This window comes from Pituophis catenifer, unplaced genomic scaffold (assembly GCF_029215685.1).
Source record: "Pituophis catenifer annectens isolate HBS135680 unplaced genomic scaffold, rPitCat1.0.hap2 SCAF_13, whole genome shotgun sequence".
Classification (NCBI taxonomy): Eukaryota; Metazoa; Chordata; class Lepidosauria; order Squamata; family Colubridae; genus Pituophis; species Pituophis catenifer.
In genome coordinates this window covers 1694226-1720829 of record NW_027256893.1, presented here as the reverse complement: position 1 = coordinate 1720829, position 26604 = coordinate 1694226, and the positions used below count along the sequence as shown (strand labels likewise).

The window sequence follows — 26604 nt, the reverse complement described above, 5'->3', positions numbered from 1 at the left end:
CTGGCTATGCTTCTATATCTCCTTCCCAATGGTAGGAGGGTAAAGAAGCCATGACCAGGGTGAGAGTCGTCCCTGAGAATTTTCCTCACTCTTCTAAGGCAGCGAGGCCTAGCAATCTCAAGTAGCACAGCACGATGTTTTGTGCTGTGCTACTTCGAGGCAGCCACTCACCTTCTTGGCAAGTTCTGGTCCGTCCACAGCTGCACTCTGTTCCACTGGTGCATCTTTCTCTCCCACCACAGAAACATGGATTTTCACAGGAGGCTGGGGTACCACCTTCTCAATCCAGTCGAACATCCTGGCACTGACAGAAGGCTGAATCAAGGGCAGGGGGCAGCGTTGACCCAGGGGAGACTCAGAAAGTGGATGAGTGAGGGAAGCTCCGAGATCAAGATGCGCCTGGAAAAGAAACCCCAGGGGGAGGCATGTTGGAGGAGAGACCAACAGTTGGCTTGGTTCAGAGAGGCCACCGATGCCAGGCCTCCCTGCATCCCTCTTACAGTCTCCTAGGAGGACAGGGATGGCTTCATGGAATGGTCCAAAAAGTGCAGTGGCCACAGTGATGGATCCATGCTCTACCATTTTTAATAAATCCACCTGCACTTTTTGGATCAGGACCTGCAGAGGCCCTGTCAAGACACCTGGGCTGCCTTTGTTTAAGTGGCTGACAAGCCCTGCTTCACCCACCAGAGATCATTTGGCTCCAATTATCTATCCCAGCCTCACTTGGAATCTGCCTACCGTAGACCTCAAAGTTGCCTCTGGAGGGTTCTTGGAGCCAGTTGGGCCTTTTGCCCCTTAGGCATTGCCACACTGTGGCGAGTGGCTGTCATACTTCTAGGGCAATTACTGTAAAATCATGACATGAGGCTCCGGGTGATGGCAGGAATGGTCCAAGAAGTCAAGTGGGCAGCCACAACACAGCAATTGAAGCTCCACTTGCTTTTTATGCATGGCACCTTCTGGTGAAGCTGCACACAGATCATTCTGAATTGTCCCCAAAACAGAAAAAATTATTTATTTATTTATTTATTTATTTATTTAATTTTATTTTATCATATTTGTATACCGCCCTACTCCCAGAGGACTCAGGGCGGTGAACAGCCAAGATAAAAATACAAAGGACATACAAAAGTTAGAAACTATTAAAAATAAATTAAATAATTTGGGCTCAAAAAACAAATTTAAGACATCCAATTTATATAAAACATTTAAAACCCAATTTAAAAATGATCTAGAAGGTTCCTGATGGCCAGGGAATTGCTGGTCCAGTGAAGCTCAAGCCCCAAGCAGAACCAGCAGATGCAAACACCGCATTCCAGGTCCAGCCAGATCGCCCCAGTTCCTAAAGTGGACGGCTGCAGGCAGTGGCGCAAAGCAATTCCCAGTGAGGTCCTCAGGAAAGCTCTCTTGGGGTTGTGGCTAAGTAATTCAAGTTCTGTGTACAGCCCTGAGAGCCAAGGGCCCATCTGGGAGATGGTTGAGGCTTTGGCAGCAGAAACATTCTGGCCAGGGATGGAAGCCCTCAAGGAAGCACTTCTGGGTTAACTGCCAGAGGGCGGGGGTTGCTCTCTGGAGCCCATCAGGAGGCCACACCCGTCGATGGAGAACCAACTGCGTTTTGTTCCAGTTTGACCAGCTCCGGTCTAAAATGTTCTGGACTCCTTTTTCCACAACCAAAGATCCAGCCGCAGCTGCCATTTTCATACCCTCCATGCTACCAGTGGCTCTTTCACCAACTGGGGAAAAGGGAGGAGTTGGGTGGCAACAGCAGAACTAAAAGATCCCAAGAGAGGAGATGACAAGGAACCTTGCTTAACATCTGGAAAGAAAGTCTCTGAGAAAAAGGTCCAGAGTTCCTCTGCCATCCATGGCACTGACCGAATAATGGACTCGCCATGGAATCACCGAGAGGCAGATTCCAACCAAAATCTATTCAGCTAAGCCCTTTGATAGCAGAACCAGGTGAGCTTCCATCATTGAATGCATTCAGATAGCAGCTGGAGAGCATTTGCTGGGATGCCTACAGGAGGGGGGTGGGGATTGCAGGAACAGACAGACAGACACATACATGCACAAACCGCACATGCACACTGACAGATGCGGGGGGGGGGATGATGCGGGGGTCAGAAAAACAGGCTCAACTGTTACAATGGCTAAAGACCACCATATCCTCAAGCAGAGAAGCCGCTTCCCATTTGCTTTCCCTGCACAATGATCTGAGGTCCTCTTCAGGTCACCAAAGCATTCCCCCCCCCAGCTCATCACCTGCACTTGGGGAGCAAGGCCCCAGCCCCCTCCTCTCACTGTAAAAGTGCCATTCCCAGCAACATTTCCCCCTCTTCTCCCCAGGTACAAGGGCTGGCCGGCCCCCTAAAGCTGGCCCCTTTGCTCTGGAGGAATCAGCTCTGGGGGCTGCTGATGTTTCAGCAGGTGGTGGGGGGGCTGCTTGGAAGCTCAAGCTCCCCGCTTCCTGGGAGGGTCGGGGATGAACCCCAGGGACCGGGGAAGGGGCTCCAGGCAGGCTCTGGCTGCTCTGGGAGCGCTTCCTGCCGGGGCCAAACTTACCTGCAGCAAAGCCGAGGGGAGGCGCCTGGCTGCCCCCTTTCCTACCCCAAAGAAAGAGACCAAGTGAGGCAGGTAAGATGGCCGCCTGCCTCCTCCTGATGCTCCTCGAAAGAAGCGAAACAAGTGATCTGGGAAGCCAGCCGGTCAGGGGATCAATTAGCTCAGAACAGAGAGTGCAAATTGGATTAAGGCAGCAGGCTTGGGCTCAAAGCCCAGAGAACTACAATCCCTGACCTCCTCAGCCCCCCACACACACACGTGTAGACAACGGCCTTGTGTAGAAGGACACGATCTGCGGGTGAGGGAAGCAGGTCATGCATTGCAGGGAGCATTGCAAGAAGAAACCCGAGGGCCCCGGGCCCCTGACAGGGAGCCTCCATGCTGCCAGCTAAGGGCAAAGCCCCTTCCCATTACTCTTGGGCCACCTGAATTTGCATTAGCCCTCCCCCCTCCCTCTGTAGGGGAAGCCTGCCGAACCACTCCCAGATAATCCAAGGATTTTGGATGTTGCCTCGGTCGCTAGGCAACGAGGCCTTCTGCACCCTCAGCAAATTGCAGCTGGCTTAGCATTGCTTCCAACTCAGAGTAAGGCACAACATAAAAACAAGGACGTGCAGTCAATTAGAACCAAAGCAATGCAAAATAATTACAAGATCCAAATAGAGGACATCACAGCCAGGGGAGTCCTATCCGCCCTCTCCAAGACCTACCCAGAAGGCCAGCAGGGAGAGATGGATGCATACATACATACACACCAAATGTATGGTTACATTTGTAGACTGCAAAGTCAGTTGACTTACTTCTTAGCAGTTTATCTGCTAATTGGAAGGGTTGGCCCAGTTATTTAGGCTCCGGATTGTCCCAGTGGAAACTACAAATGCGATTATTAAATTATAAACAAATAAATAAGGTATGAAATTGCCCCTCTGAAGGTCCATGTTTGTGATGGATCTCTGGAACTAGTATTTGATATTGCTGAGCCAGTTGGCTTATCTTTCTGAAAAGTACATGGCACCAGTATTAATTGCCTAGATTACATTGGAATATCCAGCTTGTGTTGTTGCCTAGAAATTCAGAAGGAGCCAATGGTATGCCAAAAATTTCAGAGAAATGCCACCTTTACGTTTGCAAATAAGTTTTTTTTCTCACCTAAAAATACAAACCACCAAGAAATTCAGGCAAAGTAAGGAATATTTATGGGGAAGGAGGGTAGATTATACAGGGTATAATATATAACATACACAACTTTTATATAGGGTACAAAAATACATACATTTAATATATATGATGCATTAGAAAGCAACAAATCAAATAATAAAATACATTAAATCTGAGAATTAAACAATAGAAAATGTTGACTCTAGATAACATTCCACAAGTGGCAAATTTATGATTAGGTTACCCATTCTCAGTTGAGTTTATATTTTGCATGTGTATGCCAGGCCTTCCAGGAGATGCTGCCTATTGTGTTAATTGCTGAAAAGGCTAGATGTTATGTATTAAAAAACAAGAAATGCCTTTGGCTAAACAGAAATTAGGTTTCCTGAACTTCAAAAGGAAGCATGGCAGTCATACTAAAATGCTAACATCACCATTATTAAAAAGCTAATAAGACTTTAACTCTATTTTTAATATATTTACCATTTCAAAGTATGCTTAATATTTGAGCCTTCTTTTGTATTAGTTTTATTGCTTTTTTAAAATTATTATGGTTTGTCATAGTCAGCCAGAAATTTAGACTGGATTTGGCATTTTTATCCACCTATCGAGTCCTTCCCAAGGGCCCGAAAAAGGAAGAGGTAGATGTTTGATGGTGTCAGAGGTATCGTCACAGGATTTGAGCTGTTCTGAGTAAAGCCGCCTTTTGCAATTCACTGATGGTGAATTTGTCAATGCCGAAGGTGTTCAAATTGTGCTCCAGTTGTTTTGGGATTGCACCCAAGGCTCCTATGATTACTGGTCATTACCAAAGTCATTCCATTTCAATTTGCAGATCTTTCTACTATGTTATCTTCTCCAGGTATCCTTCTCTTCTGCTCTCTCCAGATATTGCCAAATCCACTATCCAGACTTTTTTGTCTTTCTTATCAACAATTGTTAAGTCTGGCATGTTTTGTGACAGGTACCCATCTGTTTGAATTCTGTTTGAAGTCCCAGTGCACTTTAACTTCTTCATTTTCTATTACTTTCTCTATTTTATGGTCCCACTAGTTCTTGCTTGGCAGGCAAATGATATTTCTTGCAGATCTTCCAGTGCAGCATTGTTGCTACTTTATCATGCCCTTGTTTGTAGTCAGTCTGTGTGATCTTCTTGCAGCGGCTAATTAAGGTAGGTGGTCCAGTGTTTTCTTCATCTTCCTTGCAGAGGCGGCACTTGTTGTCTGTTGCTGTCTTCTCAATTCTGGCTTTGTATGCATTTGTTCTTAAGGCTTGGTCTTGTGTCATTTCTTCTTATTTAATTTATATTCCACCTTTATTATTTTCACAGATAACTCAAGATGAAGAACATATCCAACACACTTTCCTCCTCCTATTTTCCTCATAACAACAATCCCTTGTGTTTGGTTGACTGAGAGAGAGGGACTGGCCCAAAGTCATCCAGCTTTCATGGCTAAGGTGGGACTAGAACTCACGGTTTCCCGCTTTCCAGCCTTTTGCTTTAGCCCCTACTAGACTAAACTGGAATAATGTAGATCAATCATTGTTTAGCCACCCAAAGTCCCTTCCCATGGATACCCTGTCTTCATGTTCCTTATTTCCAGAACTTCACTTTCTTTTTTTCCTTTTAGTTGCTTATAGTTGTTATAAACAACACAATTTGGAAACTTTGGAAAACACCTGAATGTGACAGTTGAATGCTGTGGAGGGTGGAAATGCTTAGTTCAATTTCCTGTGAGCCCTAGGAGGGGCTGAGGGGCCTTAAGTGACCAGGCTGGGGTTGCCTAGTGACCTGGCCTCTTGACCAACAATTCTCGGCTCCCTGAAGTTGCTATGGAGAGTGAATGAGCAGGGCTCAGAAGGTAGACCTGGCACCCAGCATGTGAGGCCTTGAGGGACACCACAGGACTCTCCTTCTTCCCCACAAGTTGGGCCCACACTTGGAGAGGAGCTTGGTTGGCATTGCCACCCCAAGGCATCGGGGCCTCCGGAGCACCCCTCTGCTTCTTTTTAACTGTCTGGCCTGCCTGGTCCTTCCTGCCTGCCTTTACGCTGTGCAGCGACTGTCAAAAGATTTGGGTAAGCAGCTTCCCTACCAATGGAAAAAGGAAGACTGGGGTAGAGAAGGATAATTCTAAATGTCTAATAATAGTAACAATATATTGGAAGCAATTCTCTAAACATTATAGCATTATTATTATTATTATTATTATTATTATTATTATTATTATTTAATCTTTAGTGAGATTCACAGCCTTTGAGGCTGGTTAATAGCTCAGCAGCTCGAATCCTAACCAAGAACCTAGGAACTGTTAAGGTATCATCGGAGGATGTAAGCTGTTTTGAATAAGGTGGTTGTTGTTGTTGTTGTTGTTGTTGTTGTTGTTGTTATTATTATTATTATTATTATTATTATTATTATTATTATTATTATTATGGTTGCTCACAAACTCAGTCATACATTTAAATTGTATTTGTCAAGGACCTGGGATAGGCAGCTCTTCCAAATAAAGCTGCCTTTTGCAATTGATTGATGGTGAATTTGTCAATGTAACTCCAGTTGTTTTGGGATTGCACTCGGGGCATCTATCACTATTGCTATTGCCTTTGCTTTCTTTTGCCACAGTCATTTTAATTCTATTTGCAGGACTTTGTAGTTTGTGATTTTCTCCAGTTCTTTCTATTCTGCCCAGGCACTGCTGTGTTCACTATCCAGACTTTTTTGTCTTTCTTATCAACATTTGTTAAATCTGGGATGTTACGTGGTAGGTGGTTGTCTCTTTGAATTCTAAAGCTCGCAACAATGTGAAGTCACAGCTGCCAGTCCTTTAGCTAGCGTTGGCCTTCCTATGCATCAGGTTATTACCAAGAACCCTAGGATGTCATAATGTATCAGCATAGTATATGTATGGATCCAAGCAGTATGGCCTTTCACCTGTCAGTTGCATATTTTGTCAAGGTGCATACTGTCCAGGTGCCGTCTATGATTTTCTGGTATGGCACCTTATGTGCCGATAACCACTGGGACCACCACAGCTAGTTTATCTGTCAAGTATTTGCAAGCCATTGGCACATATATCATACAGACACTAGTGGAGGCAGGAAGTGCCCCCACCCCTATGTGGAGAGGAGGGGCTTACACTGAGTATAAAACCCCCTCTAACCTTTCCACCTTGCTCTCTTTTTACGTTTGTTCTCCATGAGACATGATCTTTGATAGGGGTAGTCACACACGCTGTGTGCCCCCTACCCTAATGGATATTAAGACAGCCTTTGTATATAGTTAATATGTTTTGTTATATGAATAAATACATTTATCACATTTATTCTTGCATCTGCCTTTGGACTCTTCTATGCTCCTGGGTGTTTTCTACGATCCCAATTTCCACAGAATGGTAGCAGAGGGAATGGTAGCAGAACTCCACTCCAGGAGCTGTTGAAAAGGCGAGATGCCCTCCAAAATAACCTGTGAGAGAAGCTCCCCTGTTGTGACCAGAGGCCTTCAACGGAGGAGAACTTCAACACAGCAGCCCCAGACTGAATCAACGATGGAAAACATTGAAGGGGGTTTCCATCCTGCTACACCCTGGCAGCCAGAGGCCACCCAGATGCAGCAAGAGATCCCAGGGGCCGAGCCAAGCGATGCTGGAGAAGGCTTCTTCAGCACTGACGAAGAGGGGGCAGAAGGACCAGCTGAAAGCCTGGACAGGCAAGTGGCTGAGATGTCAGAAGAGGAGTGCAGAGCAGCGCTCGCCTCCCTCCTGAGGACAAGGGCAGCAGCCAGAAAGAGGCCTGAGGAGGCAGCACCAGAGATGCCTGCCATCCCGGTAAGGACTCCCCTGCCTGATCTCTCCAAGATGGCGCCTGCCGCCAGAGAGACTGCCCCCCCACCCAGTTTCCCGCCAAACAAAATGGCCGCCAGGCCACTTCCGGAGGCAACTTCCTCCAAGATGGCTGCTCCCCTGGGCACTTTGCCAGAACCACGAGCCAGGCCCTCCCCAGCTCCACAGCCCAGGCCTACAACGCCAGCCAGTCAGTTCAGCCTTCCAGCGGCCCAGAGGACCACTCCGAGCCCACAAGGCCCTTGCCAGGCCCCGCCTGCCATGGCAAACATCAAAGAGGCCATAGAGGCCCTGGTCGCTGCCCTGCAACTAATGGAGCAACCACCCACTGGCCCCTCCGAGGCCCCAGACCCAGCTGCCCACTCAAGGAGGGCCCCAAATCCAACCTCCCACCCCCGGAGGAACCCAGATGGACCTGCAGCCTCCCACCCCCCACTGCAGAGGCGCTCACCATTCACTGAATGCTCCAGGGAGGCCCAGGCTGAGGCCTCCGCACCTTTCCGGCCCTGCTGGGATGACCCGGAGCTGCAATCCTGCTCCTCTGATGGAGAAGAGGAGATCCAGAGACATTTCCAGGCCTACCCAGCCCATGGACCTCATCTGATGGGCCTCCAGTCTCCAGAAAGATCTCCAGGCCTTCTTCCCACTCCTCCAAGGCTTCCCCACCACATCGCTGATGTCCCGGCCTATTCTGAGGCTCCAGCCAGACCTGACTTCAGAGCTCAGAGAGGGAGATCGGAGCTCCAACAAGAAAAGGCTTTGGAGCATGCTCCATTTCCTGCACGTGCCCAGTTGCTTCAAACTACAGAAGGACTACAAAAAGGAGCCAGACCTAAGCAATCGATCCCAGGCTTAGGGATCCCAATGCCATTCACATCAGGATCTTTTCAGCCATTTGAACAACTCCCCATGCAGTTTAATGGCAATAATTTTGTAACTTTGCCAAATAATTTTGAAAAATTACATTTAAGTGGTCAGAATTTTAAAAAATGGTGTAAAGAGATTCAGATAATTCTCTTAAGAGAAAATACTCTGGACATGATCAAAAGACCACCCCCTTTACCTTGGAGCCCTGAAATTGAGTTCCTGCATAAAAGAGCTTACACAACCCTGTTAAGTTCTATAGACACAGCTCTGTATGCCAGTCTTTCAGATGGCCTCACAGCTCAGGAAGTTTGGACTGCCCTATATAATTTGTTCCATAGTGACAATATGGCTGCAACCAGCAGATTGTCAAGAATGTTCCACAACTACAAACTCAGACCTGGTGTCAAAATGGGGGAACATTTGGCAACGCTTAAAGCCATGAGGGATGAGCTTATACAGAGGGGGGAGCCTGTTTCTGAATCCACTTTAATTAGTGTGATGTTGAACTCCCTAGACAAATCCTGGAGTCCCTTTATTATTTCTCTAGAAGGGGTTTCTAGGGAACAAAGAAATATAGAATACTTTTCTGGCCGCTTTATTGAGGAAGATTTAAGGCGCAGAGATGAGGAACAACAAGAAATGAAGGAGGCATATCACAGGCCTAGGCCTCAGAGGAGGCGCCAGGACACAAGTGAAAGGATTAATACCCTTCCCACCTGCTTTGACTGTGGCATACAAGGTCACTTTAAAAGGGAGTGCCCTCGCTCTAGGGCCAACACGGCTGGACTTAAGCACAATAAAAATAAAAGAGGCCGTGGAAGAGGGGGAGGTGGTCATAAAGGATACCAATACTGTAGTGTCACTAGTGACAATCACACCTCCCAGGTAAAGGATGCTGAGGGGCTGTGGCTTCTTGATTCAGGTGCATCAACGCATATAGCCAACACGAAGCAACGATTTAAGGTTTTACACCCACTCAAATCCTCAGTAAAAGTTGCCACTGGGGACAAGGCAGAGGTAACTGGGGAAGGCGTGATCAATGTGCCTGGTATAGGAGATGTCACAGGGGCACTGTATGTTCCCTCAATCAAGAACAACCTTTTAAGCATCTTAAAATTGACTGAGGATAAAAATGTAAAACTGGTTTTTGAGAAGGGTGGAGGTTATGTTTCCGAAAATGGGAGTGTTGTTGGCGATATTGTAAAAATCAACAATTTGCCTTATTTTTCCCCAAAAGCACAGGTCAAAAGGCACAAGAAATCTAACAAGAGGGCTCAGGGAGCTAACGCCCAGATAGAGCAGAAAGCTTCTGTGCCAGCCCCCAGGTTGTCCAAACTCAAGGACCCTGGACCTAAAACCAATGAAGCTTTTAAACCAGCTCCTAGGACATCCAAAGCCATTAAGGCTGAGCCCATTAAGGTCACAACTCCTCAGCCAATCCTGAGGAACTCTAAGGTGACCATTAATCCAGTGCCTACTCTCATTACTGAACAGACCAAAGCTTGTAATGGTAAGATACATAAGGTTGACAAAGTATGCATGGGTAAACCTTTACATTTGGATTGTGCTCATATATTACACCGCAGGCTCGGCCATGCCAGCTTCCCGGTTATTAAGAAAATGCAAGATTTTTCTGATGGGCTTAAGATAAAGAATTGTAATACCTATTTGGAATGTGCCATCTGTAAGGCAGCAAAATCCAAAACTGCTGCTATACCTAAGGTCTCTTCCCGTCGTGCAAGGTACCCTTATCAGCTGGTACACATGGATTTGGTTGGTCCTTTTAGACCCTCCCTTGGTAGGGGGCGTTATTTTTTAACAGTAGTAGATGATTACTCTCGTTATGGCCATGTATTTATTTTAAAGGACAAAACTGAAGTCTTTACCAACTTCAAATATCTTTACAACCAGATCCAAACGCAACACAAGGTGTGCATCGCTCAGGTGCAGAGTGATAGGGGGACTGAGTTTACATCCAAGATTTTTGAAAAGTGGATGAAGGAGAGAGGTATCCTCCATTTTAAATCATCCCCTCGAACTCCGTCCGAGAATGGTATTTCAGAAAGGAGAAATGGAGTGCTGCAGAATGTCATGAACTGCCTACTTGCAGATGCTGACATGAGCCAAGTTTTTTGGGCAGAAGCGGTCAAAATGGCTAATTATCTAGTCAACAGGACGTGGAGTAGTGCCATTAACCAAACCCCATACTTCCTGGTCCATGGAAGGAAACCTAGTCTCTCACACTTGAGAATTTTTGGTTCCTATGCCTGGGTCCATATTCCCAAGCACCTCAGAAGAAAGGGGGGCAAAGCATCAAGGAGGCTCAGATTTATAGGTTATGCAACCGGCAGCAAGGCCTCTAGGTTTGTAGACAAAAATAACCTTGTCATTGTCTCTAGATCAGCTTCCTTTGAGGAGGGGTCAAATTGGTCAAAAATTCATTCCAATGAACCCGGTTATTCCCCTATTAGAAGCGACACTGAACAAGCAGCACCACCTGAAGAGGATGAACCAACAAACTCCAAGCAACTGACCAGCGAAGATCCAGATGGTGATGAATCCCTACCTGACTCTGACGATTCAGACAAGGAATCCCTGGGTGACTTCACACCTCCTGCCTCACCTAAACGACCATATCTTCGCAGCGCCTGGGACAGAGGCCCGCCCCATTTTGATTGGAAAGATACTTCCGGCAGCTCCAATTCTGACACCGATGCTCCGGATGACAATGATGATGGTGAGTGGCAATTTCCCAGACGGTCAAAACGCTCCAATAAAGGGGTGCCACCCAAAAGGTTGGACATTGGCTGTGTTGCCTCGGTCAACAGCGTTACCATGGCCCCTAAAACGTACTCAGATGTCCTTCAGCTTCCCGAGGAAGAACAGCGCAGGTGGAGGGTGGCAATGGAGCGGGAAATGGACAGTCTCAAAAAATTGAAAGTCTTCATCCCCATGGAAGTCCCCAAAAAAGAGGAAAGCAATTGGCACCCGTTGGGTCTACAAGGTCAAGCCAATGCCCAACAACAAACTCCTCTATAAGGCCCGGCTGGTAGCACAAGGCTACGCACAGCGCTACTTGCAGGACTTTGATGAAACATACTCCCCCACCGTGAGAGCGGAAAGTGTGAGGGCTGCTTTGATCACCGCAGCAGCACATGGGGAACACATTTTTCAATTTGATGTGCAAACTGCTTACTTACACGCACATCTAAAACAAGAAATTTACGTCAGAGGTGCCCCCGGATTTCAACGGCAGGAAGGCCACACCTGGCTTCTGAAGAAAAGTTTGTACGGCCTCAAACAATCAGGCAGACTGTGGTACAAATGCCTGACTAAAACTCTCAAATCACTGGGTTTCCATCCATCTCCAGCTGATAAATGTACCTTCACAAGGGATACCAAAGGGGGGCTGGAGAAAGTCCTAGTGTATGTCGATGATCTTTTATATATAGGGCCTGACAAGGGGGGAAGTATTATATTTGCCAGGACCCTACAAAAAAAAGTTCACTCTAAAGTCTTTAGGATATGTGGACAAGTACCTAGGCATACAAATCATCACTACACCAAAAGGTTTTGCTCTCTCACAAAAGGAAAAGATAGAGGAACTCTTGGTGAAATGTAAAATGGAAGATAGCAAGCCAACGGCTATCCCAATGCAGACCGACTATTATGGATTGGCACACAAGGATAGCCCAGAGTTCCAAAATAATACTCTATTTAGGTCAGTGATTGGCTCATTACTATATATAAGTAACTGGAGCCGTCCAGATATTGCCCTGGCCGTAAACCTGCTATCTAGACAAGTGGAACATCCTACCCAGTTCCACTGGTTAGCCATTAAAAAGCTATTAAGGTATCTCAAGACCACAGCAGATTACGTGCTTCGCTTGGAACCTGAGAATAGAGACAAGGCCCAATTAAAATGCTTCGCAGATGCGGACTGGGCCGGAGATACCAAGACACGTAGGAGTACTTCGGGCTTCTTGGTACTATTAAATGAGGCACCCATCCATTGGCATGTGGGGCAACAGAAATTTGTTTCGTGCTCCACCGCTGAGGCCGAATATGCATGCTTATCAGAGGCAGGGAACGATCTGATATGGTTTGATGCCTTAATTTCTAGCATCTGGACACCACCGACTTTGCCCATCCAAATTATAGAAGACAACACCGGGGCCATAGGCATTGCCAAAGCCTATGCGGTGGGAAAAAGGTCCAGACATATCGATATCCGCTATCAAAATGTTAGGCAACTAGTAGAGATGGGGTTTATATCTTTATCACATTGTCAGACCAAATATCAAACAGCTGATATTTTCACAAAACCTCTACCAGCAGATAGGCACAAAGATCTGTGTAAAAAGTTATGTCTCACAGGGTAAAATCTGTTGTGCATTGCATTTGTATGTTTGCATGCCATTGGCTCGCAAGGAGGGGAACTGTCAAGTATTTGCAAGCCATTGGCACATATATCATACAGACACTAGTGGAGGCAGGAAGTGCCCCCACCCCTATGTGGAGAGGAGGGGCTTACACTGAGTATAAAACCCCCTCTAACCTTTCCACCTTGCTCTCTTTTTACGTTTGTTCTCCATGAGACATGATCTTTGATAGGGGTAGTCACACACGCTGTGTGCCCCCTACCCTAATGGATATTAAGACAGCCTTTGTATATAGTTAATATGTTTTGTTATATGAATAAATACATTTATCACATTTATTCTTGCATCTGCCTTTGGACTCTTCTATGCTCCTGGGTGTTTTCTACGATCCCAATTTCCACATTATCCCAGAAACTTTCAATTTAAATTTTCAGATCTTTTAACAGTCTGTATCCAGAAATCCCACAATATTCTAACCTGCTCATTTTTGACCACTTTTTCAATTCGATTTTCTTACTATGGCACATGGTAATTTTTAACAGATGTTCCAGTGAATCATTTTGGCAATATGGGTTATGTTGTTGATTATAATCAGTCTGTGCAATTTATTGCATGAGATAAGTATGTGAGCTACTGTTTCTTCTGCCTCTGCACAGTTTGTACTTTGAAGCAACAATTTTTCAATTCTGGCTTTGATTGCATTAGTTCAAATAGCTTACTCTTGAGCAGCCAAAATCAAGTTTTCAGATTCCTTTTTTAATGTTCCAGTTGTAAATCATTGCCAGGTTGCTTCCACCTTCTCCTCCATTGTTTGTAGAAATTGACCATGTTGTGTAATTATTTTCCTTGCCACCATTCTGTTCATGTTTTTATTACATTATTTCAACGTTCAGGTATTTCTTGCACATTCCGCAAGTTCCAATTTTAAACTTGGATCCCTGTTATCCTTGGCTATCTTTTATGGAATCCGCCAATGCCTGCCTTTCATCTTTGACAGTTTATTTGACTTGTAGTAAACCTCTGCCTCCATTTCTGCAGGGCATCCATCAATATCACTAAAGGGATGTAATGCATAATGAATAGTTGATCAGTTTTCTTGTTTTTTGGTTCAAACTGCCCAGTTAATAATTGCTGCAATGTATTGTATCACAGGAATGGGCCAAGTACTGATGCTTTTGATGGTTATTGTGATGTCGAGAGACCCTGGAATGTGTGCAAAGAGCAACTAAAATGATAAGGTTTCTGTATGGTGAGGCATGTCTAGCCTATCAAAGAGGATTAGCGGAGACATGAAAACTGTCTTCTAATACTTGAGGGGTAGTCACAGAGATTGACTTAATCTCCAAAGCACCAAAAAGCTGGACAGGAAGTAATGGGTGGGAGTTTCTTCCAATCTAGAAGTTAGTTGAAATTTTCTGACACTGAGAACAATTAATCAATGGCATTGCTTGCCCCCCAGAGTTGTGGGTGCTCCATCACTGGAGGTTTTCAAAAATAGACTGGACAATCATTTGACCGAGATAGTAGAAGGCTCCTGCCTTGAGTGGAGGGTAGGACCAGAAGATTTTCACATCCCTAGCAGCCTTATGATTCTAATCAGCATATATTTGCAAATTATTATTTTCAGCCTTTGAGTGTCATGGCCATGACTGAAAAAGAAAAAAAAAAAGCAGAGCCAGGACAAACCCCAAATCTGATATGAATCAAGTAATGAAATGCAGTTAATACTTTATATTTCATAATATCCCCTTTTGTCAGGCCAACACAGCGATTGTATGAAATGCTCAAATGTTGCAAGTCAAAGCTTGGGGGGGGGGTCATAAATGATCCCCCAGATGCTCAGCCAGATGGAGATGCTTCAAAAACCTCTGTGGGCAAAGGTGTTGAAGAGCCCCAAAGCTGCCCTACCAATTGAGCACCTCCAGAGTGGAGAGTTTTTCTCAGGGATGACCAAGTCTGGTGTTTCTATAGGGCTAGCTTTATTGGTTTTTAATTGCCCTTCCATTACTATTTTATTCTGTTGTACATGTTGTTAATGAGAGAGAGAGAGGGAGAGAGACAGACAGATAGAGACAGAGGCATAACTTTGAATAATTTGTAAACTGTTTTTGATGCCTGTGCCTTGAATCAGTATTGACTTTTGGAGACTACTTCAGCAAGTCCCTGTAGTTTCCCTGGCAAGGTTTTTTGGAAGGGCCTCCTTCTTGGGGCTGAGAGAAAGTGACTGGCCCAAGGCCACCCAGTTAGCTTTGTGCCCAAGGCAGGAGTAAAACTCCTGGCCTGCTGGTTTCTAGTCTGATGCCTTGACCCCTGCACCAAACTGGCTCTGAAAACTTAATTCCTTCTCCATAGAATCTAAATGGCTCTATCACCTTCCCTGACTAGCTTCCTCCAGATATCTGGGGACAGTGAATCCCAGAGAGTCAAGCCAGCCGCTGGGGCGAGGCTCAGTTGAGGGAAGATGGCTCTCTCATCCTTCAGGGTACCCAGTGGCAACATCTGGTGGGTGACACCAGGGGTGGGTTTCACTTACCTTTGCTACTGGTTCACTCGTGCGTGCCCTAGACTGTATTTGATGACGTCCGGGCGGATCCTCCTGCCGCTGCCACTACCTGTTCACCTGAACCAGGGCAAACCGGTAGCAACCTACCACTAGGTGACACTTTGTGGGATGCTCTGCAGCTTCATTCTAACTAGTTGTTGCCAGCCCAGGGTGAACATGAGTAGAATAGAATAGAATAGAATAGAATAGAATAGAATAGAATAGAATAGAATAGAATGGAATGGAATGGAATGGAATGGAATGGAATGGAATGGAATGGAATAGAATAGAATAGAATAGAATAGAATAGAATAGAATAGAATAGAATAGAATAGAATAGAATAGAATAGAATTCTTTATTGGCCAAGTGTGATTGGACACACAAGGAATTTGTCTTTTGTGCACATGCTCTCAGTGTACATAAAAAGACAAGATACGTTCGTCAAGAATCATAAGGTACGAGAATGGCATTTGCTCAACTGTGGAAAGATGCAGACACGCCCCCTGACCATCTGATAATAAACAAGATTCTCCAATGTGCTAAGATGGACAGGCTAACGTATATCTTAAAAGACAAGAAAGATTCAGTATATAACAGAAGTTGGAACAGATGTTTGGTTTGGCTCAAAAGGTTAAATTTAGGAGAAGGGTGATAAGATCGTCTAATTAGATTAACTAGATATTTACTAGGCTTTATAACTCTTTATAATTTTGATAAAACAGACCAATTGTTTTGTAAGTTAGTAAAAAGAACTTGATTGCATTGAAGTGTTTGGCTAGGATGGTATTAGTTAATATTAATTGGAGAGTGAGCTTAACTCTTGGTTAGTCTTGCTTGTTGTTTGGTTTTAGTCCTGTGTTTAGGTGTTTCTATGTTTCGCTTCCTATATTGCTTTTCAACCATTATTGTGTGTTAATTTTATTGTAAATATTTAATAAAGATTATTTTTAAAAAAGAATCATAAGGTACAACACTTAATGATAGTCGTAAGGTACAAATAAGCAATCAAATCATACTAGGAAACAATATCAATATAAATCGTAAGGATACAAGCAACAAAGTTACAGTCATACAGTCCTAAGTGGGAGGAGATGGATGATAGGAATGATGAGAAGACTAATAGTAATAGTAATGCAGACTTGGTGAATAGTTTGATAGTGTTGAGGGAATTATTTGTTTAGCAGAATGATGGCGTTCGGGAAAAAACTGTTCTTGTGTCTAGTTGTTTTGGTGTGCAGTGCTCTATAACTGTCATTTTGAGGGTAGGAGTTGAAACAATTTATGTCCAGGATGCGAGGGGTCTGTAAATATTTTCACAGCCCTCTTTTTGACTCGTGCCATATACAGGTCCTCAATGGAAGGCAGGTTGGTAGTAATTGGCTGTAGTTTCCTTTCAAACTTGCAGTAAAACACATTCAGGTCATCTGCCAGTTGTTGATTTCCTTCAGCCTGGGAAGGAGGTTTGCCATAACCAGTGATATTTTTAAGAGTTTTCTACATATTTGCTGGTTATGCAGATGCACCAGGAATGATCAGGAAACTTGCACTGTGACAGCCTTGCTGGAGGAGGCCAGGTTTTCCAATGAAGCTCCACTCTGTCTTATCCCAGAGAAATTTCCTTTCTCTACAACAACCTATAGATGGAATAGCAAGTGTGTCCTTTCTAGAGTGAATAGTTGCCTCAGTTGATGATGATGACGATGAAGAAGAAGAATTGGGCCATGAGCTGTTTGATAATGGATGGGGCTACCTGGGACATTCTCTCCTTGTTTTGTAAGCAGGCTCGAATGGAGTCCTGAGTTCTTGCCTTGCCTAGATGAATTCTGAAGTAGAAGACCTATTAGAGCACTTTCATTTGGGTTTCTGTTATATCTGAACTGGTCATAAAGCCACTACTGTGTTGTATATCTCAGAGCAGAAAATGTAGAATCTCAAGAAATAAAGAGTTCAAATTTGGAGGTTGTTATAGAGAAAGGAAATTTTCTTAGTGGAAGACTATTAATAGTCTTAATGTTATCTTCTCCAGGCCAAACCATAGTTAAGTATGATGGGCAAATGTGTCCCTCTGTGTCTCATTTGGTACACAATTCTCCTGTTCCCAGCTAGAGAACTTTGAAAGTTTTGATCGGCTGTAACCCTTAAATTAGGATCAGCTCAAGCCAGTCAGAAACAAACCATACTTATGGCTTATTTATGATCTCTGGTGCACAGCAGAAGGGAGGGGAAAGAGAAGCTGAGGCTCTTGTCTTGGTTTATGTGGCTATCTTAAATCATGGCTTAGCATTATCTCTGAAGGCACCTTGAGCACTAGTAGCTTTTTCACCTGATACTCCCCAGGCATGAGAGTGATTCTCAGCTAACGAAGCCAACAGCCATGGGAGTTCCAGCATGTCTTGGTGGCCGGAGTAACAGTAATGCTATTACTATTAAGTCTTGGTGGCTGGAGCTGCAGTGAACCCCTGGTCTCCCGAGTCACATGATGGTCCTGGCCCTGTGTTACGTGCTACAGGAGCAGAGGGCATTCTGTCCTCAGCCATCTGCCTATCTTCACAGGCAGAAGGTCCTTTAGAACTCTTCTGTGACGTTGGGAGAATGTGGATCTTCCCACGCAACTTCAATATCAATTTGGTGATGGATATTAGAACTGACATCAGCTTAAACTGATTAGGACCGGATGCAGTGACTAAAAGCAGAGTAGTGTCTACTGCATATTCCCAACCCACACCAACTATTCCAGGTCATGGACCAGCTAAATGGTGCAGGCAACCTTGATTACCACTTGATATACCTGCACAAAACCTCCCCAGGGTGCAAAAAAACAAATTACTACTCCTTGTAACCTTTTCCCCAGTGCAGCAGTAGCTGCTCCTCCTCCTCCTCCTCTTTCTCCCAGCGCTATTACACTGATATAAGGAGGGAGAGGTCAGAGCAGCCAACTGAGAATTGCCAGCTAGAGCTCAGTGTGTTCACAGCAGGAAACAGTCTTCCACAGCCTGCCAATCACTGAAGTTGCAGGGAGTGAGGACTGGCGCCCTGCCAGGCTGATGAGAGCTGCTACGGGGACAGCATCCTGCCTTCCCTGGAGGAACAACATTCCCAGCTCTGTCAGGGAAGCTGGGGAAGTGGAGTGGGTCACTGGGCCTGGCTGAGGTTCCAGAGAATGGGGCTGCTTCGGCAAGGATAATGTTCCTTGGTCTTCCTAAGCGATGTGGCAGTCAAGTGGAGAAGGAATGGCCTGACGGACATCGGAAACGTAACTCTTCTCTCCTCTTTTTTGGGCTGGCCAAAAGAGCTCTTTTGGCTGGCTCTTTTGCAGCAATGGCCCAAACTCTGGACTTGATCCCCTGGCCCCCAGATGCCAGCCCCATCTATGCAGCACCCGCAGTTCTCATTCCACTGGAGCCCAAGAAGACCATGTTAGCTGGAGTGAAAGAGCACCTCTACCACCCCTGCCTGCCAACGCTGAGGCGCATGGACATGGACACCGTGGCCAACAGGCTCACTGACCAGCACTCCAGGACCAGCACCACCTGCTCCAAAGGTAGCAGCCCGGCTGAACTGTCTGGGAGCAGAGCCAGGGCAGGAATGCAGCCCCCTTAGTTCCTCCTCGTTGTGCAATGCAACCGGAACCCTAGCAACGGGGCCGGGCATTCCAAGAGCCCAGGCAGAACTTGGGCTCTTGCTCCAGCACATCAACTGGACGGCTCCCCAAACGTTCTGATGTGACCTGCTTCTAAGGGGGGAGGGGCAAATCTTAAAAGTTTAGTTTGTGTCCCCCTCCTCTGTGGTTTTTTTTGGGGGGGGATTTCTTCTCTAAATCTGCCAGGCCGAAAAGGGCCCCTCCTGGGACGCAGCCGGTGGTCTGTAGTGCTTCCCAGCGCCCGAACCCGCCACGTCTCTGCTCCGTGTGTTCTGCAGGGGATTTCCAAAGGGCGACCTTCACCGTGGCCGGAGTGCCCAGCAGGCCCGTCCCTTCCCTGGTGAGTCACTGCCCGGCGGGTCGGGGGTCCCGGCCGGCAGTTCAGTCGAGCGACCGACGGGCCCGGGGGATCCGACGCCCCCGCGAGGAGTTCTGGGGAACGCCGCTCCCCGCCTGGCGCTTCGGTTTTCATCCCTCCGCCTGGCCGGCCGCTCGGGATCGCTTCGGCCCTCCCGGCGGCAGCCGGAGCGGGTTGCGCCCTGCGCGCTTTTCCCAGGGCAGCCGACCAGCCCGAGGCCGCCACCTGCCGGGGGGAGCCCCGCGCCGGCGGAGGGACGGAGGGGGCCCCCGCGAGCGCCGCTGCAGCCGCCCCGCTTCCCCCCTCTCGCCAGGGCATGTCGGAGCTGCGCCAGTCGCTGGCCGGCCGTTACCGCGCGGGGAAGCTGGCGCCGCTGCCGCCCAGCACCAACCAGGAGGAGTGGCCCAGCTACACGCGCGCCATGCAGGACTGGTCCCGCTTCGTCTCCGCCGCCGGCGAGTTGGCGCTGCCCAGCCCCCGCGGCAAAGGTAGGCTCGGCTGAGCTTCCCGGGACCTTCCGCCGCGGTCAGTCCGCGCTGGGCTCCGGGGCGCCAAGGGCCGTCCGACGCTCTTTCCCGGGCAGGCTCGCCCCCGCCCCTCTGGGGGCTCAAGGGGGGACGCCGCCTTTGGGGGCAGATGGAAGAACCGGCCTCAAAGGGGCCCTTTGCCCCCCCCCCACTGCTTCTCTCCAACTCTTCTCCTTCAGGAGCGGCAGGGCAAGGGTGGCTGGGTGCGGAGGGGCCCCTAGCAGCTGTCCAAGCCAGGCACCTGGCAGAGAGAGGCTGAGCCCAGGTTCCCCCACCAAGTGGGGCCTTTCCGGCTACTTGCCTGAGTCAGATGTTAGTTTGAAATGTCTGCAAGAAAACGACCAAGCTCAGAGAGTAGCAGGGACTCCTCATTTCAACCCTGACCTACAATATTCTCCTTATATTAGTCTTTTTCCTTTCCTTTCTTTTTTCCACTCCTCTCCTGTCCTCTTTTCATCTTTCTCAGTTCTTGGCTTCAGCTGTTATGCCGTCAGATACTTAAAACCAGACGTCACTCAAACCTGGAGGGTAAGCAAGAAGGCAGTCTTGTTGGGGGGAGGTGCTCAAAAGACCCTTTTTAAAGAGCAGAGGGCACCTCTGCCAGGAGAATCCAACTTGATTGCAATTAAGGCGTTATCACAAGGTGGTTTGGGGGAACTCTGGAAAAAGGAGTTCTGGTTTTCAATCCAACTATTGGATCCTCAACTCCTTAAGAACGGTGGTGATAGCAGTGCAATTATTTCCTCTAGTCTCAGTTTGTTTTGTTGGCCAGGAAAGAGCTTTTTTAGCCAAAGAATTGCCAAGACCACAACTTGGCAGACTTTGGAGGCAAACAAAAGGGTTGTTATTTTTTAATGAAAACACAGACACACACCTGCCCAAGAACAGCTGGGTCCTTGGTTCTCAGCACAATTTGCACCATGTCCTAAGCGAAATCAAAACCACGTCAATGATGGTTAAATTCCTTCTGAGTCTGTTGCAACGTCCAGGTGCTCCAGCGTGTCCAGAATCTCAGAGAAACCCCAGGATCTCACAGCTGAAAAGGCTCCCTGTTGTTTGACAAGGGAGTGGCCCAAGTCCTAACCTGAGGCTGATGGCCAAACTCGCCTGCTCAGCTGCCCTGCAAGACCCCCACACACAGGAGAGCCCTACAACTGCCCCCCCCTTGCAGCAGATGAAGAGCAAGTGCAAGGGGGGCCTGGGCCCCTGCCTGACAGCAGGAAGACGTGGGGGCTTCACAGAAAGGGGGAGGGTGGAGAAGCATGGACGTCCTTAGTTTTAACATAAGGCATCTTCTTCCGTTTTTTTCATGCCAGTATTGCCTCAATCAGAATCCCAGCCTGGATCGATACGGACCAAAGCCTCTTCCTTACAACACAGTGTAGGTATCGCCCCTGCACTGCCCCTTGCCTGGGGCTCATCACCCTGCCCCCCCTTGTGACTTCCCAGCAACTCACGTGATGTTCTGTTCTTTGGCTACAGGAACACCTACAGGAGCTTTGGAACTGCCCACAGGTACCTGACTCTTCAGGGGAACCAAAAGTAGCATGGGGGGGTGAGGCCTCTGCTCTCTTCGCAGCCCCAGGTGGAATTGGCTCTTAGAGGAGGGAGGTGGCTGGAGAGATGCAAGAATTTTGTTAGCTGAGGGCAAAACTATTTGCAATGTGAAACCAGATAGGATCACACTATGTGGGATGAGGTAGCAATTTTGCAAACGGCTCTTTTGAAGATGCTAGAGTAGAAGGTCCAGCAGGCTGGAAGAGACCTTGGAGGTCTTCTAATCCAACCCCCTGCTCAAGCAGGAGACCCTATTCCATTTCAGACAAGTGACTGTCCAGTCTCTTCTTAAAACCTCCAGTGATGGAGCACCCACAACGTCTGACGGCAAGAGGGTCCAAGAAATGTCAGGGTTGCAGGCTAGGCTGCTGTGGAGAAATCTCATCTTCCAGGCCATTCCCAGGCGGCTGGCTGCCGGGGAGAATCTCAGAATCGATGGTTCCCACATGGAGAAGCTCCTGCTCCCCAGTCATTCCTCTCTCGGACTCGGGCAAATCTCTTCTGCAGTGATCCCAGAGTAACCAATGCCGTCTCCAGCCTGGAGAGGGATCCATGGGGAAGATCCTCAAGGAGCCCTAGCAGACGTGGAGCAAACATGTGTCCTTCTTCCTTTCAGCCGCTCTCACTATCTGGAGCCCTGGCGCTAAGGAGCCGGTCCATGAGGAGGCCTGAGGCCTGGGATGAGCCTTTGCCCAGCTTTTGAACATCCAGAAACAATAAAAGCTACTAGCTGCCTCAAGAGGAGACGTGGCCGAGGAAGGCATCTCCCAGGCAGGCAAATCATGTTTTCGGCCTTGTGCTTTAAGTTTCAAGGAGGCAGACAAAGAGGAAAGGCCTCCGGGTAGTTTCTCCAGGCTCCCCTGCCCCCCCAGAAGCATCCCCAGAATCAAAGCACCTCCTGAAACAAGCTAGGATCTGACCAACCTATAAAGGCCGGCATCTTTCTTTCACCTCATGGAAAATTGGGGACCGAGAAGTCCTTGTTCTCATCTGGAGCTCAGCTGGTTTGGCTTTTCTGCCCCAAAGCCAAACCAGCTGTGTGTGTGTTTGCGCATCCAAGGCCCAAAGACGGCTCTCCAGAGTGACCCAAGAATGGGAACCTGCTCAGCAGATGCAGACCCAGTGAGAATGGTGAGGCCATTGGCTGCATCCAAGCAAGACCCTCAACAGTTTACAGGTGGTCCTTATCTTACAAGCATTCGTTTAGTGACTGTTCAAAGATATGACGGCACTGAAAATAGTTGCTCATGACTGGTCCTTGCACTTACAACCATTGCAGCCTCCCCACGGCCACGTGATCAAAATCCAGACACTTGGCAACTAGCATGTATTTATGATGACTGTAGCATTCTGGGTTATGTGATGACTATCTGTGACCCTCCCAACTGGCTTTTGACAAGCCAGGTCAAAAGCGGAATTCACTTAATAACCTCATGATCCACTTAACAACTGCAATGTTTCACTTAGCAATGCTAGCAAAAAAGGTTAAATTGGGTGCAACTCATTTAACAGTCACCTCACTTAGCAACAGAGATTCTGGTCCCAATTGGGTCGTAAGTCAAGAACTGCCTGTACTCAGAAGTGGTGAACCTTGAGTCCATCTGCAACTAAAGACCGATAAACTACAGTTCTAACCATCCATTTCTAGATAGGTGCAAAACGGGTTGTTCCAGGTACTTTCCCAATAGATTCACCAGTTTTTTGCTTTTGAAGGTACCTGCTACTTTCCAGCCCAGGAGCCAACGGAAATTGATGGAAAGAGACGCTGACCGACTGAAGCATATCAGGGCTTCTGCCCATCCCAGAAGTGGAGGGGGGCAAGATCAAGAAACGTGGCGGGAGTCCCAGGCACATCTGCCTAGGAAGCCTGCCCAAGTTTCTCCCTGCCCCATCTTACAGTAAGCTAAGCCAAGATAGGGTTAGTTTGAGTTTCTTTCTCACAAGTGACCAATTTTTTCCTTCCTGTCCCCAGGTCAGAGTCAGACATACATTCCTTCGCACCAACACTCTTTCCCCCACTCACCACTCTCCTGGCTACCTTTCTTGGCCTGTGGGAAGAAGGGGGAAGTCTTCAGTTGTTAGTGCCCCACCCCATAGTCATAAAAGATCCGAGAAGGGACAGCACGGGGTGGGGAGGAGCCAGGCTCTCCCCCAGCCCAAAAGGAAATGGCCCTAAATATCAAGGCTCAGGGCAGTGCCACCCAAGCCTTGGCTGATCAAAAGGATAGCCCCAGTGGTGAAATCCCCATTTTTTTTACTACCAGTTCTGTGGGCCTGGCTTGGTGGGTGTTGCAGGGGAAGGATACTGCAAAATCCCCATACCCACCCTACTCTGGGGCCAGCCAGAGGTGGTATTTGCCAGTTCTCCAAACTGCTAAAAATTTCCACTGCCAGTTCTCCAGAACCTGCTGGATTTCACCCCTGGATAGCCCTCCTGCTTGGCATGGCTTGTACCAACTGAAGGAGAGAACCCCATCTCTGGAGGGGAGCAAGGAAAGGCAGGCGGAGGACACCAAGCATCCATGTCCTTGCCAGATGGTCAGGTATCCACATTCCAGGGCAAGCAGCAGGTGCAAATGAATGTCGGTTTCCACATAACCCAGTTTAGTCTGTTTTGCAATGAGCCGCCTCTGGAGAGTAATTCCCAGCATGAGTATTTTTGCAGTTGGTATCTGTGGCTGCTGACCATGTTGGTAGAGCTGGCAGTGCCATATCTGGAGGGCAACATCACTCTTACATTTGAGAACCAGAACAAGCCAGGGCAGAGCAACTCCACCCCTGAACCAAAACTTTCAGCAAGGCTCAAAGGATGGTATGAAGCCCTTTGCCTCATCCGGGCATTTCCTCTGTCCTGCAGGTGCCCTAAACAAAGCTGTTTTCTCCAAAGCAGCAGCTCTTTTGGCTCCTCCCGGCTGTGCCAATACCAGCTGCTCTCAAAGCCCCACGTGACAGTTTTAACCAACAACCTGGATATGAAGGTGCTGTTGGCCTCACCAGTCAGCCCCCACCTCCCTCTGCACTTGAGGCTCTTGTCTCAGTATCCCCACACAGCCTGCCCGATTTCTCCGATGTGTCTTGTTAGAATTCTGGCAGAAATTGGTCCACCCTTGAATGCGTCCATTGTTGTAGGAAAGTTGGTGTAATCTCGACTGTCCACCCCGGCAGTATTACCATTCAAGAGTCCTTGGGTTGACTGGGCTTCCAACAACCCATTAGGAGTCAGCAGCTGACATTCAATAATGGGGCAATTGTTGTGCCCACATCCCTGGGGCAAGGCAGATCCTGGGGAGAGCCACTAATGGTTAGATGGCTTCCTGCAGAAGAGTAGCGTTTCAGGCACTGACTTTGTATTTCAAATTGTTTTAAGTGTGTCATCTAAGGTAACGGGGGTCTACCAGATTTTTGATATTCTATTCCTGGTTTGTTTCTTGATTGCACAAATATCCACCTGAGGCTGCTATGCATAATCCAACCTAGGAATTGTATTGATAGACATACTGCCTCTATCTGGCCTAGAACAAGCACCATTTCGGGTACTGCCGGAACAACATGCCTCTGTGTCTGCATTAACGGCATAGGTGCCTTCTGCAAGCAACCAAATGTTGGTCTTGGCATCAGTATGGGACAAGCCCCCTCCCATGTGAGACACATTCTTACCCCCCAACTGTGAAAATGAAAAAAGGGTGGGGGGAGAAACAGATGTGCTGCCTGAACTCTTTAAGGGATCAATAGAATTAAAATCCAGAAAAAGAGACCTTTCTTGTTGACAGAAGCCTCCTTGCTCTGCAACAACTGTGTTATTAAATGTATGGTGTTCTTGAGATGCTGCTTTCAAAAGTGCTGGCATTTTGCCCATCCTATTCCCCATTCTGGTGCTTAACATTTGCACTGAACTTGTCCACAGGAGCCCAGCCTAGCCTATGCATACAATCTTGGGCAAATTCAGTTTCTCACACCTGACCTAAAGGATGTTGCTACAGATAAATTGAATGAGGGAGTCCTGAGCTCTTGGCAAAAGAGTATTTTTTTTAAATTGAATATATTGGGAAATCTGCTCTGGATACAGTACAAATGTATTTCCCTTCCAAATTCTGTCTAGAACCCAGCAAGGAATATTTTAACAATAGAAAAGCAAAGCACCAAGAACTTTTGTTTTGTATCTGGACATGGAACCCAGTTGTACAAAGGAGCCTGTCATTCGGCAGTGTTTAACACCTCATGTTTTAATTTTTATATTCTTGGTTGAAACTACTTTTAATTGATTTAAATTTTGTTCATCATTCACTCACTTGAGATGGGCAGCCATGGAAAATAAATCTAAGCAAGCAAAATTCATTTTTATGGGATGATTTGTTACCTCCATGTTTATAGTAAGGAGTTGAACTGAGAAATCTCTTTCTTGGTGATTCCTGTGTTCTCAAAAGGAAAATGCCCCTCCCAGCCACAGTCACAGTCCCCTGGCAAAGGACAGGGTACAAACTCTTCCCCTGAAGCTGCAGGAATGTCGCCCTTTCTCCTCCATAAATGGTGCTGGGATTCTGCACTGGAGGGCAACAACAGGGGAGAACCTGTCTCTGTGCCCCAGATGGAAGGCCAAGCCAAGGGCATTTGGCTGACCACAAAAACCCGTTTGCTAGGCACATGACGGAGGTCAGCCTTAAATTCTGTTGAGTGGAAGGCTGTGGATTGTTTCCCATCAAAACTCCATTCTGTAACATGTAATTTTGGGATAATTTTCATTGGATGTTCTGTGGTTCGCTGTACACCACTTCAGCGTTAGGAGCCCCTGGTTGTTCCTCTGCTTAAATCCTTGGTTCAGACCTCAGTGTGCACACACACACACACGTGTTTTCGTAGGTATAGGTATGCAAGTCTTGATGTATTCTGGTCTACTCCTGTGCATATATATATATATGTATTTCACTGCACACTAAGAGGTCCCAAGCAAGGATTTAAGCAGAATCACCAGGGGCTCGTAACGCTGAAGTCTTGCTTGAAGTGCCAGAGGACATCCTGCAAGAGGGAACCCAGTGGATTGGGCTTGGATTGGGCTCCATGCTTGATTTTGCCTGTCCATGCAGGCAAGTCTCCTCAGGAACTCTATCTCCGAAGAAGAGAACTCCATGGGCCTTTTTGCTTGGGATTTCCAGCTCCCACTTCAG

At 47.2% G+C, this 26604-nt stretch overlaps 1 protein-coding gene across 1 annotated transcript; it reads left to right on the top strand.

Moving 5' to 3' along the window:
* Positions 1 to 18678: 18678 nt before the first annotated feature.
* On the top strand, positions 18679 to 22211 carry SPMIP8 (sperm microtubule inner protein 8). Its single transcript, XM_070952982.1, has 7 exons — positions 18679 to 18901; positions 19279 to 19340; positions 19672 to 19846; positions 20352 to 20413; positions 21202 to 21266; positions 21368 to 21400; positions 22059 to 22211. The coding sequence occupies exons 1-7, from the start codon at positions 18679 to 18681 to the stop codon at positions 22087 to 22089; spliced, it is 651 nt and encodes a 216-aa protein (XP_070809083.1). The 3' UTR covers positions 22090 to 22211.
* Positions 22212 to 26604: the final 4393 nt, after the last annotated feature.